The sequence below is a fragment of the Sinocyclocheilus grahami genome, unplaced genomic scaffold (genome assembly GCF_001515645.1).
Source record: "Sinocyclocheilus grahami isolate Dianchi unplaced genomic scaffold, SAMN03320097.WGS_v1.1 scaffold181.1, whole genome shotgun sequence".
NCBI lineage: Eukaryota > Metazoa > Chordata > Actinopteri > Cypriniformes > Cyprinidae > Sinocyclocheilus > Sinocyclocheilus grahami.
The window spans coordinates 1,350,537-1,365,331 of record NW_015505360.1 but is presented as its reverse complement, the minus strand read 5'-3'; the positions used below and the strand labels follow the sequence as shown (position 1 = coordinate 1,365,331).

At 35.9% G+C, this 14,795-nt stretch overlaps 2 protein-coding genes across 2 annotated transcripts; both read right to left on the bottom strand.

The window, feature by feature from the left end:
• Positions 1-3,948: 3,948 nt before the first annotated feature.
• Positions 3,949-4,985, bottom strand: LOC107594288 (protein LTV1 homolog). The gene is made up of 3 exons (XM_016284283.1): positions 4,823-4,985; positions 4,324-4,455; positions 3,949-4,221 (listed from the first exon to the last, which is right to left on the bottom strand). Exons 1-3 carry the CDS (start codon positions 4,823-4,825, stop codon positions 3,973-3,975), a joined length of 384 nt encoding a protein of 127 aa, XP_016139769.1. The 5' UTR covers positions 4,826-4,985; the 3' UTR covers positions 3,949-3,972.
• Positions 4,986-5,836: 851 nt separating this feature from the next.
• LOC107594336 (calpain-9-like) lies at positions 5,837-14,715 on the bottom strand. The gene is made up of 20 exons (XM_016284348.1): positions 14,707-14,715; positions 14,571-14,640; positions 13,835-13,953; positions 13,626-13,759; positions 13,343-13,511; positions 13,153-13,236; positions 12,956-13,041; positions 11,878-11,955; positions 11,577-11,737; positions 11,264-11,421; positions 10,953-11,161; positions 9,320-9,356; positions 9,090-9,170; positions 7,614-7,671; positions 7,459-7,523; positions 7,246-7,314; positions 7,052-7,130; positions 6,829-6,945; positions 6,584-6,642; positions 5,837-6,260 (listed from the first exon to the last, which is right to left on the bottom strand). The coding sequence occupies exons 1-20, from the start codon at positions 14,713-14,715 to the stop codon at positions 6,234-6,236; spliced, it is 1,869 nt and encodes a 622-aa protein (XP_016139834.1). The 3' UTR covers positions 5,837-6,233.
• Between the last annotated feature and the right edge of the window lie 80 nt (positions 14,716-14,795).

Sequence of the window (14,795 nt, the reverse complement as noted above, 5' to 3'; positions counted from 1 at the left end):
CAGGTCTCAATGGTGCCTGTTATAGTGTTATGATCGAGGCTCTGGACTATATAACAAACTATAAAATATTTTCTATAAAAACGTTATTGCCATGGTTTTATATTTAGTTTGATTACATTCATATTATAAGTTGAGATTCACAAGAATTATTTTAACTGCTACTATGTAAAAGGAATACTGCTGTAAAAAAACACCTTATTTGTTTAGTGTTTGCAAACCAAATGTTATTGCACTTTTGTTCATATAGCAATACTTTTAAATGAAAAAAATGTACAATACATTACTTTTGAATGCATTATTGAATTTTGTGCACAATCATGCGATTTAAAAAAAATATTCGTTGCCCAGCACTAGTAAATATGCACCAGGTATCGCGAGCTATAATAAAATGTCACATCAAACATTAATGTACACTTCTGTTCAAAACGTTTATGGTCAGTATGATTCTTTTTAAAGAAATGGCAAGGACGCATTAATCAAAAGTGACGGTAAAGACATTATAATGTTACTAAAATAAATGCTGTTCTTTTGAACTTTCTATTCATTAAAAATACAGTATCATGGTTTCTACAAAAATATTGATGATTGAACATTGATAATCAAATGTTTCTTGAGTATCAAATCAGCATAATATACTGATTTCTGAAGGATCATGTGACACTGAAGACTGGAGTTATGATGCTGAAAATTTAGCTTTGATCTCAGGAATACATTATGATACTATATATTCACATAGAAAACAGTTCTTTTGAATTGCAATAATATTTTACATTTTTTAATTTATTTTTTATCAAATAAATGTAGCCTTGGTGAGCAGAAGAGACAAAAAAAACGTCACTGATCCGAAATCTTTGAAACACACACTATTTTTTTATATATATATATATATATATATATATATATATATATATATATATATATATATATATATATGAGACACGGAGACACAAACCACATCTGAAATTTGGTTCACATGCAAAAAGGATGTGGATTTGAATTGGAAATTTAACTTGCAGTGAATCTGATCTCTCCCTTTCCTTCTTTATCTGTATAATGAAATGACTGAACAGTTTATTATATGAAACATGTGAGGCAGGTTTCTTCACCTTTGGAGGGTCCTGGATCTGTTTGGGCCGGTTGTAGAGGTTGGAGTATGTACCTGAGAGAGAAAGATGAACATGATCATAATAAGAATAACCAGGATGGCCTCAAAACATTATTATTTTGCTTTTTTTTGCCATTTTTACTTGGTTTTCAAAACATACTGCAGTCCTTTTAATGTGTAGAAATACATACAATAATGTGATACATACACACACACACACACATATATATATATTAGGGATGCACCGATATGAAAATTTTGGCCGATACCGATAACCGATTATTCTTTATTTTTGAAAGCCGATAACCGATATGTTGGCCGATAAATCTATATCCAAATTGTTATATACTTTTTGAGAGCCTGATTACAAAAAAGGTCTCATCATTAAAAGCCACATCCCAAACACTTCAACATAAGCAGCCTAGTTTGAACGGTGTACGTTTTAAAAATATGTTTACATTACCAAATTTAGTCATAAAAAAAGTCTTACAAATAAATAAAATAATGCATAAATAATGCAAACAAGTCACTGGACATCATTACACGTGTAAAGAATCAAAATGAATGCGCCACAGATCAATAAAACAGAATAGCCTCTGCACGGACAATAATTAAATGATTTTAATTACTAAACCATATTGTTGATGAAAATAATAAGAGAAAAATACAAGTGGTTGTTGTTATTAATAATATATCAATGATTTTGAAAAAGTAACAAATTAATACCACTGTTTTAAATAGCAGCCATTGAGCTGCAGCTCAAGCTGAAGCTGAAGAGCTGAATGAACACGGTAAACTGAAGCGTTTTGCTGGCAGCTTATTTAACTCAAGGAAATGCATCCTGAGATTAATATTAATACAACATAAACATAATATTACAACTTATATATGTACAAAATGACGCAGTTATTGCATGCTATAGTCAGAATGTGTGATCCTGTTGTGGATGCGCTCTTCCCATAACAACGCGCTGAAACACAGCAACTAAACCCAAAGAATGCACAACGTTTTATTATAATAATGTTCTCATTAGAATGTTATATACACGACATTCCCAATCATAGTTATTAATGTTGTGCACTGCTGTTTGAGCTGCGTGCGCTGAGCTAAAGACGATCACCGGTAAACTGAAGCGCTCTTTTAACTTAACCAAACGCATTCTATATGAGATAAATCAGATATACATCAAATAAACACAATATTACAACGTACAATTGCACAAAAGGCTGCAAACGAACAGCGCGCATCTGAAGTGTCTCTGAAGGAAATAATGCATTATTTATCAGCTTTAAGATATCGGCCAAATTTTCTTATCAGGCCGATACCGATAACAGAAAAAATGAGCATTTATCGGCCGATACCGATATGGTGGCCGATATATCGTGCATCCCTAATATATATATACATATATATATATATATATACACATATACATACATACATATACACACACACAAGTTTGGGATCAGGACGATTTTTAATGTTTTTTAAAGTCTAATGTCTCTTCCGCTCATCAAGGCTGCATTTATTTGATCAAAAATACTGAAAAAAAGTAATATTGTGAAATATTATTACAATTTTAAATAACAGTGTTCTATTTTAATGCACTTTAAAATATAATCTATTTCAGTGATCCAAAGCTGAATTTTCAGCATCATTACTCCAGTCTTCAGTGTCACATGATCCTTCAGAAATCAATCTAATATGCTGATTTATTATCAATATATTGTTTCATATTGTGTATATATTTATATAACATTATTATATATTATATTTCTATCTGAACGGAAATTTAAGGGGGTCTGAATACTTTCCGTACCCACTGTATATACAGTACATTTACATTTTAAATAACTGTTTTCTATTTGAATGTTTTGAACTGTAATTTATTCCTGTAATTAAAGCTGAATTTTCAGCACGGATTCAGACTCACTGATGATGGTCTCACAGTCCCAGTTCTCTGTAGGAGGCTCAATGACCATCGTCTCAATCTCCACCTCTTCATCCTCTTCCTCTCTCACAGAGGGCAGCTCTGCAGAACCCAGCTGATCTGGTCTCTGACACCTACACACACAAAAATGATGAGCTCTTCATTGTTCTTGTCATGGAAAATGGACCAAAACAATGACGAAATCAGAGACGTGTACACATTTTTGTTCCCTAATAACACCTACTTTTGATTTGAAAGAGCAAGTAACAAAACCTGATTCACAGCTGTGATGTAAACTAAAAGCTGATGGCTATTAATAAGAACTTCCTCAATTTCATGCTTGCATTTGAAATGTCAACACAAAAGATTTAAGCCCTGTGCTAAAATCCTTTACCTAATTTGGTGTTTCCGGTTAGGCTTTTAAAAAATAGCTTGTAAATCTCTTGCTATGCTATAGTACCACCAAAGCTTGGATCCAATCTTTCAGTCAACTTGTTTTCTTTCAATTAGCACAGGTTTTGTATTTAGTTTTTAAATGGATTGATTGTAGGCCTCATTGATCTGCGCTTATGCACCTGCTTTTAAGTGAAAAAAGCATTTTTTTGTGTGGATCATTTTAGCAAAACGGTGCATAAGGCACGTAAGCTCATATAAATGAGGCCTACGATCTATAAATTCTTGAGTAATTTAAAGACCGAACCCAATATTTGGTGATAATGTAGCCAAACAAGTAATTTCCAGGCCGGTCATTTTTGACCAGCAAGTGTAATAAGGTGGGGAAGAAATCCCCAAAAAAAGTGCAAATTATCTTTCAGTGCCATGTTCCACAGAAAAAGAAAGTCATACAGTATTTCATTTCTGTGTGGACTATTCTTTTAAAGGTGCAGTATACATTTTATAAATTATATCATTAGTGTCACATGTTTAGAATATATGGTCAGATATGGAGATCTAACGGCTGCATGGAGGAGCTGCTGCTGAATGGCCTTACAGGGACGTTGCCGTCCTCTTCCTCCATGTCCTCTTCCTCCTCTGCAGGTTGTGGTCGTGCGTCTCTGCGTAAGCGAGGAGCAGAGACCAGCTCTGCTGGCTGGGGCGCCTCTCTCAGGTGCTGCAGGTAATTGTAGTCGTCATCAAAAAACACTCCGAACTTGCGCTGTTCCTGTTTCCTCTTCTCCACCTCCACCTGCAGGAACAAACGGCAACTTTAGTGACACAGTCAGGGGGGTGATATTTGAATGTCATGACTGCGTAACACTCCAGAACCGGTTCGGTGTGTTTGTTTTACCTTGACAGCGGGCAGAAGGACATGCTGAGGTGCAGTCTCGTCTGCTGCCAGCGGATCTTTCTGACTTCTGTGCACCAGGTGGAAGGACACTGCGTTCTCCTTACTGATGAAGGCTTTCTTCTTTCTGTGAGGCTGGAGACGGACAGATCACAAATATAATCCAGCCCACACACATATCAGTCATATTCTGCTTTAGCAGGATCACTTGAGTCGCTTTGGGTTCATTTGATTTCATAAATAAACACATTCAATATTATAATAAGTCTGCTTGCAGTCTTATTAAAACCACGTAACACAAATAGATTTGTGATCAAAACTGAAGCAGCATAAACCTTAACTGAAACAAGTCTGTTTTAGAACAGTATAGAACAATAGACACTGCATTTCGTGTTCAAATGACAAAGTTATTTAATAACTAACAGAGTAACATGTGATATACACACTTACTGGATTCACTAGCCTGACAGCTAAATATGTAAACAAAAGAAACGTTACTCACCATTCTTACAAGCTAATGTATTATCCGAGCGTTTGTATTTCAGGTATGAAGTGACTTTAATAGTATCAATGTTATGAAACGCAAACAACGAGGAATCAAATCAAAGCAATCCTTCTGTCAGCTCGAAACACATGGACAACAGCGGCCATTTTTTGAGGCAATACCATCTGGATTGACTGAAGGAGGAACGATAGTCCTGCCTTAAAGACCTGTTATAAACAACAAGTTATCATTTATATATATATATAATGCTATTTATTTATCTGATTTTAAATTATATACTGAAGCTGGTGGATAAATGACAGTGCTAAGAGACACGACCGTTATAGTTCAGGAACCCCCCCCCGATCGCTTTTGGTTTAGTCTAAACGAGGGACGTAACGTACTGATGATGACGTCGGACGCTACGCGACAGCTTCTGCATTTCTGAGGAACGTAGTGCCTTTTGAGGCACCTTTACTGTATATAATGTAATTTATATTACCCTTGGCCCCGTATGTTTGTTGTTTTTTTGTTTTGTGATTTTGTATATTTTTGTATACTTCTTGCGAATCCTAATAAAATAAAAAATAAAATAAAAATTCTGAGAAACGTATTAAATGGTTAACTTTTACATTGGGTTTTTACCTTTTAATTTAGTAATTTTTCCTATATGTTTGAGTGTTCTTATTGTTGCTGTTGTAGTGCCTGTTGTTTTGAACATTTCAATATTTTTGTAATATTTCTTATGGCTTTAGAATCTTTATTTGTTAGTTTCCATGTAAAATTGTACCCCTTTATATTTCTATGTACACTGATAGGAATCCCCTTGATTGGCATGTTTGCTGAAAATGTTTAATTTCATTAACCAGGAATACATTGTCCATGTCCATTTGTTTCTTCTTCTTCTTTCTGGTGTTGATTCACTGACAGAAATGCTTGGACCTTGTTTAATATTAACAAAATAATTTTTATTAAACATTTCAGTTATTGGATGCTCTATCACAGCTCCGCGATAACACTAGCCAAAGCAAATCATTGTCATTTTTATTTATTTATTTATATTCCTGACTTTGTTCATTTCTGCATGCACCTTCCAAGATGAAAACCTAGCGGTCTAGCAGCTCTGTGAATAACACAACATCTTGCAATTATTACAAATTCTTGCAACATCCATAAAGGGTGAATATGCCTCAAAAAACATGAAAAATAACAGTAAAAGTGCCATCAAGAACACAACACTGGAGAAGTTGTTCACAAAATAATCGTAGTAAAACTTTCAGGTAAATCAGTAGTCAGTAGCAATGGGAAAGACCCCACAAACAAACAAACAAAAGTGTGTGTAAAGAGCTGTTCAGCAAAACAGTGAAAATCCACAGTGGCACAGCTGACTCCATCCATCACATCGTTCCTGCTGGGTTTAGTTGAATCCTCAGATGTTCATGGACAACATCAAGAACTGTGAAGAAATGAAGATTTCTTTGTAACTTATAAAAAGTAGTAACACTACTTACTAAAATATATATATGAGAGCGGCCATGAATTCATGGTGTACTCGCTCATTATATAAATTTAGCAAATTTTGAACACAGAAAAAGTTACATAGTTCTGCTTTAAATAAGGAAACTAACTAAGAACTACCACAAGGATGTGAGTTTACGTTTTTGACAAATTGGGCAACTGTTGTAGTTCATGCATTGCAACTCTATTGCAAAACATAAATAAATACTGTTATGCTTTTACTTTTTCTTTTATATTTACTAATTTAAAAAAAAGTTTTACCTGCATCATGTTCAGACTGATCACTCCTTGCTTTTGACTATCTAAGGCCTGGAAAACTCCTGTAACATATGTCAAAATCTAGATTTAAATGCCAAGTTTTATTTACACTCCACATGTTTTGCAACATACTGAATATTATTAATAAATCACATAAAAACACTGCAGGCCAACACAGAAAAAAATCCAGCATTAGATATAGTAGAGATAAGTCTAAGACTATTAGTTAATGCATCGTCATAACGTACGGAACATGTTCTCCAGACGCACGATGCACGTCAGGTAGTCATCAAAATCAATGTCAAAATTTTCATCTGCAAACCGCAGACCCAGCAACTGCAAAAGCTTATTGTTCAACTGCATGCCTGAACGAAGAAAACACAAACGAGGTCAGATAAAATACTGCTTTCTAAATGATTCTGTTTCAATTGCACTGTAATAGTTCATCATGGGACTGTCCCGTGTGTTTACCTGCAGCATTAAGAGCACTGCGGAGCTCGTAGGATGACATGCGTCCAGAACGATCCGTATCGTAAGACAGGAACAGCATCTACAGCAGCACACGACACAACGTCACTGTTTTCATTCCCGAGAAATATGCTGATATTCTGGAAGATGGTAATTAATGACAAGCTAACGAGTAAAAGTATGATTCTGTAACTTACGATCCATTTCTTCAGCTTATCCCAGAAGACTTTGAACTCCTCGAATTCCAGCATTCCGGTGTTATCCACCTGCACTCGGTTCAGGAAAACTCAGCAGCAATGGCTCAAAATAATATTCACATATCAAAGAGAGTGTTCGGTTCTGTAATCAAACTTGAGGCAGAAGTGGGTTAGTTTAGACTAATAACACATGCACAGCCATTGAGAGGATACATCCATCAGGTTGATGATGCTGTGGCAGGTATTGAGGGTCAACCCATCAAACTTCACCTCTTTCCCTGCAGAGAGACAGTTGCATGACATGTTGGCTTTTTATTGTATTACTGGTTTTGGATGGTTAAAATGCTTGAAAATGGTGACAGACTCACTTCTGCTCAGAACATTGTTCAGCACGTGCTGCAGTTCTCGGGCGCTGATGGCTTTATCCTACATAGAGACATGGGGAATAGTGTAAAACATACACTCTAAAAAATGCTGACAAAGGGACAAACCCAGCTATTGGGTTGTTTTGACCCAGCGGTTGGGTTGTTTTGAACCAGCGGTTGGGTTGTTTTGTGATGTTTTTATCAGCTGTTTGGACTCTCATTCTGACGGCACCCATTCACTTTCAGTGAGACACTGATGCAATGCTACATTTCTCCAAATCTAATGAAGAAACAAACTCATCTCGGATGAACTAAAGGTGAAAAAATGCTCAGCGAATTATAATTTTTAAATTGCTGACTTTCTTTTTTTTTTTTAAAGGTATTTTAAAATTAACGTTTCCAAAACAGGGACACTTTTCGCAGTGATACCATAAAGAACCATTTTTGCTTCCTCAAAGAACCTTTCAGTTCATAAAAGTCATATTCACTATAACTCTACAATAATGATAAAACCAAAATTTATTTCAAACGGTCTTGAACTGATTGATAAAAAAATGCAATAACAAACATATTTGTACTGTTTTCCAAAAACAAAATAAAATAACACCTAGAGGAAAATTCTTTTGGAACTCTATTATTGATAATATTAATTGGAAGACTGCTTGGTTAACCCCCTTTAAATATTGTATCAATAACAAAACTAAAGAAATACATTTTAAAATTTTGCATACCATCTACCCTGTTAAATCAATCATTTCAAGATACTCTGATATTGATGATTTATGCTCCTTTTGTAAAAATGAGAAAGAGGTGTTATCACATTTATTTTTTGATTGTAAAATTACCCAAAATTTTGGGAAGGAATTGACAGAATTTATTTTTAATCTAGTAAAGGATAAATACTGTTTTTCTTTAAAGGATATTATTGTGTACTATGAAAACAATGTTAACAAAGGTCTTGAATACATTGTTAATTTATTCATATTGCTGGCAAAATTTTATATACATAAACAAAAATTCTTAAATACATCCCCAATATTTAAGGTATTTTTAGTGGAATTTGATTGTTTTATATCTTCTCTGAAATTGATAAAAAACAAAAAGTCATTAACATGTTTAAAATATTATGACATTATTTTCAGTTCCCGTTACTAATTAATGTCACACTTTGTATAGCACTGACTGTCTTATGCTATGCTCTGTTTATTATTTGTTCTATTTTCATAAAAATATAAAAATAAAAATAAAAACTACCCAGCTCTGCACTCTCGCGTGATCGGCACATTTGCTCTTATGTCGGTTAATGGTCACATGCCATGCAAGTAAAAAAATAAAATACTTTTATTAAGCTTTTTATATTTTGATTGTTTTTATTTTTGAATTGTTTATTTTAATTTCAAATTTTTAGGATTTAGTTAATTATTAGTTTTTCTCCGACACTCTGCAGTAGACGGTTGACTGGAGTTCTGTGTTTCTTACCGATCCGGCGATCTGTTCAAACAGTCTCCTCAGGCCCTTCTCCTCATCAGTCTCCTCCTCAGGTGGGTTCGGCTTGGGTGGCTTCACAGATCAGGTAGAAACACACACACACACACACACACAGACACACTTAGCATACAACATCAGTGCATGTCAAACTATTTACTTCCAGTAAACGAGTCTTTCCCAGCTCACAGAGAGACTCTAAAATGAACCATGGACCGACTCACATCCGGCAGATCTGCTTGAATGGTGTTTCCCATCTCACTGCAAACACAAAACACATTACATTGTACAGTTATTTGGTGTAAAAATTAATCTACAGGATATAATGAGTATAAATTTGAGTATACTACCTCACTGACCACCATCTGACTAATAATAAATGTTAGTTTCTGTTATTTTAGTTTTATTTAATGGAAATATACTGTATTTCCAAAATGCACTGAAGCAAAACCCTGTATTCATAAATGAACAGAGTTCACTACAGACTGTTATAAAAAGAAGAGGGGATGCCACACAGTGGTAAACATGGCCTTGTCCCAACTTTTTTGAGATGTGTTGATGCCATGAAATTTAAAATCAACTTCTTTTTCCCTTAAAATGATACATTTTTTCAGTTTAAACATTTGATATGTCATCTATGTTGTATTCTGAATAAAATATTGAAATTTGAAACTTCCACATCATTGCATTCTGTTTTTATTCACAATTTGTAGTGTCCCAACTTTTTTGGAATCGGGTTTGTATATAATACATATATGAATATAGTGATGATCATATATTTTAGACTGCCAGTGAAATACATATGCACACACTTAGATTATTTGTGATTAATGCCTTTCGGTCTGTCCATCAAACAAAGTTATATGACGTATAGTGCAATACAATGTTATGAGTCGTTTAAACTACTTTCATAATACTTATATGGTGCATTTTTGTGTATTCTGGACATGTTCACTATGAAAAGAGCTGTGTGAAGATTTTTTTTTTTTAAATCTCCTTTTGTGGTCACAGAAAAAATAACAGCATTTGAGTTTTGGAAGACATGAGTAAACTTGTTTTTAGGTGAAATTTTGTTTTAAAATCTGCACTGTAAAAAAATGATTGTGATTTTAACAGTAAAAGACTGTAAAAATGCTACAGTAAAAAAAATGGTTAACAGTAAGTTTCCATACTATATTCGGTGAATGAATGTAATTACATTTAATGTAATTTTACAGTAAAATGCTGTTAAAAATACGGCTTTTGCAAGCGAAAAAGAAAAAGTCATTGTATAATTTACAGTGAAAAAACGTAAATTGACACTCCCAGAATTCCCTGCATGACACTTCATATTTGATTTTTTTTTTTTTAAATAACATGTTTCTTCTTATTTTTTCTTATCAGTTGTGTACACTAGGGTTTAATCTTACATCTAATGTTGTTAAATTAGTGTTTATTGCATTATTTCAGTATCATGTGTGTCACCATGATGGGGTTTAGTGTTAGTGTGAATGACACTGTGCACCTTCTATATATAAGTATTGCCCTCCTCAGCTCGTAGAAAAGCTGTTTGTGATGAGCTTTGGTTCATCATGTGACTTTCTCATCACCACCAGTTTTTGGTGGTTATCAGTGCATTACAATGGTTCAAAACAGATATTAGTACTTCAGTATGTTGGTTTATTAACATTACATCAGTTAATGAAATACGGTATTTTATTGTGAATTTAAGTTAAGTCTGTAAAACCTAAAATGTTGCTACCATATTTTTTACGGTGAAGTTCTGGCAACCACAGCTACCGGTATTTTACCGTAAATGTCACAGATTTTTTTTTACAGTGTGGCTGATAACACTGGAGAGTATTTGCATGGACATACATGGCTCCAGCTTTGTTCTCTGAGAAGATCCGGATTAGGAAATCAGCCTCATTGTGCGGCTGGAAGGTGGTGGGCACCAGCAGGTAGTTTCCTGGTGGCATTCTGAAGCGTTCGGACACCTCCCTCATGTTGACGTAAGAACGGCTCCGTGCTTTGGAGCCATTGTAGCGGAAAAAGTCCTTCCCCTGGTGGTCTTGATCATCAGGAGCCTATGGGTACAGTAAGTGAGCAGGTCAGACTTCAGTGGAGCGAGAGGCACTACAAGAAGTTCTCCAAACCCATCTTCCAATACAGCATTATATTTCTCTCACATCGTAAATGGCAAAGCCAATGGTCTCCAGGTCAAGCCCCTCTTTCCTGAGCCGACGGCGGTTCTTCTGCATCAGGGCCACAATGACGCTGCACAGCTTGTCACCATCATCTGGATGGTCCAGACGAAGCTTAAACTGCGGGTTTGTCCAGAATGTGTCTGAGAAGGGAAAATTGAGATCAAGAAGAACACAAATATAGGCCTAAGCAACTCTAAATAGTGAAAATGCTGGGCCTCATGTATAATCAACAGCATGGATTAGCATGCAAACTTTTATGATGAAATCTATGTGAAGTTTGCTACGTGACACTGACCGATGTAGTTCCTGCAGCCGCCAGCAGTAGAGCCTCTGATCCAGTTGCCCTCAAACAAATTCACTTCCCACTTCTTCCTAACATTGTCCGACAGAGAATCTGCGGTCAGGTTACAGATCTCGATTTTATCGTAGTTGGCTTTGAAGTCCCCAAACTCCATCCTGCAACACAACAAATCATGTTAGTTCACACCACACATCTGAATAAGCTCACTGAATCAGATCACACCGATTCTCAGTGACTCTTTATGAGAAATCAGTCTCGTGTGAACTGGACTCGATATCTGATGGGTCGTACGTACCAGAACTCGCCATCATCCAGGGAATTGTGCAGGAGTCGTGTCTTCTCTGAACTGTCAATGGCATTCCATTCCCTGGAGCTGAAAGATGAGATTTAAAGAAAGATCAGTAATGAAATAATAGAAAGTTGCCTCGATTGGGGAAGCCTGTGGCTCTTTTTTTTTTTACATAATAAATGACTTGCCCCTCAGTGCACACAGACAAAATGCAATAACAATCGCTGTCATGTTATCTTGCATTTGGAAGTGGATGCCTGATGTTTGGGAACGCAGTTCTAGGAAGTAATTATACCAAATCATTTGGATTTTACAATCTGTTGAGGCAAAGTCACGTACGTTTTTTGTGCATCCATGAATTTATTTGGTAAATGTGTTTCCATCATAGTTTATCCACATGTTTTCTTATTGAATTGAAAAAAATTATCCACCTCATTTGAATGTTTTTTATGCACATTTTAGGATTTTAGGTCTTGCCGTTCACATCCACCTTTTTTCATGCAATCTCCCAAAATTCACATAAAAAATTGGTTGTAAACATAGGTAATGACAAAATCTGTATGATGTATTTTACTGATTACTATTATTAGTTTTTGATCATATTTGTGACCCTGGACCACAAAACCAGTCTTAAGGGTACATTTTTCGAAATTGAGATCTATACATCATCTGAAGGCTGAATAAATACGCTTTCCATTGATGTATGGTTTGTTAGGATAGGACAAGATTTGACTGAGATACAACTATTTGAAAATCTGGAATCTGAGGGTGCAAAAAAAATACAGAGAAAATTGCCTTTAAAGCTGTACAAATAAAGGTCATAGCAATGTATATTACTAATCTAACTAAGAAGTTTTGATATATTTATGGTAGGAAATTTACAAAATATCTTCATGGAACATGATCTTTATCACTGATTTATTTAATGATTTTTGGCATAAAAGAAAAATCGATAATTTTGACCCATTCAATGTATTTTTAGTTATTGCTACAAATATACCCGTGCTACTTAAGACTACTTGTGGTCCAGGGTCACATTTAATAAATGGACTTCATTCAGGTGTCACCATTAGTGGACGCTTACTTGTCGCTCCAGGGTCCGTTCCACTCAACCTGACCCCAGGGGTTACGAACACGAATCAGCTGGACCTTTGCTCCTCTGTAGTTGACCTGAGGACACAAGATGAAAGAGATAAAGACAAAATAAAAGTGTGAATCTGAGCAAAAAAAGAGAGATGATGACAATTAACATCTCATTTGAAAGAGGTTTGCTGTGGTTACCTCCTGTACTCCAGTGATGGAATAAGCGTGGCCTTTAACCAGACCAGTTGTGGTTTGGGCTTCAGATTCAGCAGAATTTGTGATCTAGTGATATGATGATACAATATGATGATAAACACAATCATCTGGAATTCAGAAACAACAGAATGTGCTATAGATCTCACTTTGAGTCCAACAAAGCTTCGCTTACATCAATGGAGCAGCCAGGCATTGATCCTCTCTCCATGGCTTTCTTGAGGATGAGGAAGAGGTTGCTGGGGGGGTTCTTCGTCTCGTACATCTCGCCCACGCCGCCCGTGAAGTCCTCCATCGCCTCCATGGTGCTTCCTCCTTTCAGGGATTCATAGCTGCCGTTCAGCCTGTGAGAGACGCACAGGAGATGATGATTGACTTACACAAACAGGTTTGACGCCTCAAAGCTAGATATGACAAGACGTCAAGGCATATCTTGTTTTGTAAACTCAAGTGCATACTTGGCGTAGGCCTTCTCCAGAAGTGCACTCCAGAACTCAGTTTGGTCAGCGGAGTGGACAAACACCAGGTTGCTCCTCACACACGGGAGTCGGTCGTCCACCACCACATCCAGCCATTTATTATGCTGCCAGAACTGCACAACAGGGTGAGTTTGGTTAGGGGTCAAGGTCATTGGGAAACTGTAGAGTGTTCAGAGAGTGGGACTCACCTGGAAATGGAAGATTCCAGCGTAGCCGCGATCGAAGCCCTGATCATGTGGTACGACCCTCCTCAGCGTGTCCTCATGGAGGGTCAGGGAGGCAATCGCTGCCAACAACCAGCAGTCTCCTGCATGGTCATACATGCATGGAGATCATATTATGATCAGTATTAATGCATCACAGTTTTAGGGGTAACACATTATATGTAACACAAGTTACGTAATCAGGTTACTTTTTTCAAGTAACTAGTAAAGTAATGCATTACTTTTTTTTTTACAATGAAATATCTGAGTTACTTTTTCAAATAAGTAGCATAAGTTACTTTTTTTCCCCCATTTATCACTGACATTTCTCTTGTCCACATCTTGAGAGAAATTGTGAGGTGCAGAGACCGAGCTTTTGGTGTTTCACTTTTCACTTTTGGTGTGTGAAAGGGCCCTTAAAGATGCCAAAAATATAATTTTGTGTTTTTTTGTTATTAAAAACAAATAAGCAAGATCAGCCCAGGTGACAAAAAATAACGCAAAAGTAATGTAATGCATTACTTTTCATAAAAAGTAACTAACGCAAATAGTTACTTTTTCATGGAGTAAAGCAATTATCGTAATGCATCACTTTCAAAAGTAACTTTCCCCAACACTAATGCATCATTTTATTCTTTGGTCATTGGAAGTGTTTTGCTCAGATTTGGGTTTCATTTAGTCATAAACCACTTGAGTAACCTGAAATGACAGGACAGCATACCCAGTTGCCCCTGACAGATGTCTGTCCTGGTGGCTCCTCCTGTGATGAATTTTGGGTCTTTGCAGATTTCCTGAATTTGAACAGATCAGGGAAAAATATCAGTCGGTCAAATCAAATAACAATGTCCATCCGTTACGCTATCCATTTATCCATCCATCTTGCAGATTCGCTGAATTTAAACGGATCAGGAAAAAAATCAATAGATCAAAAAACATCCATCCATTT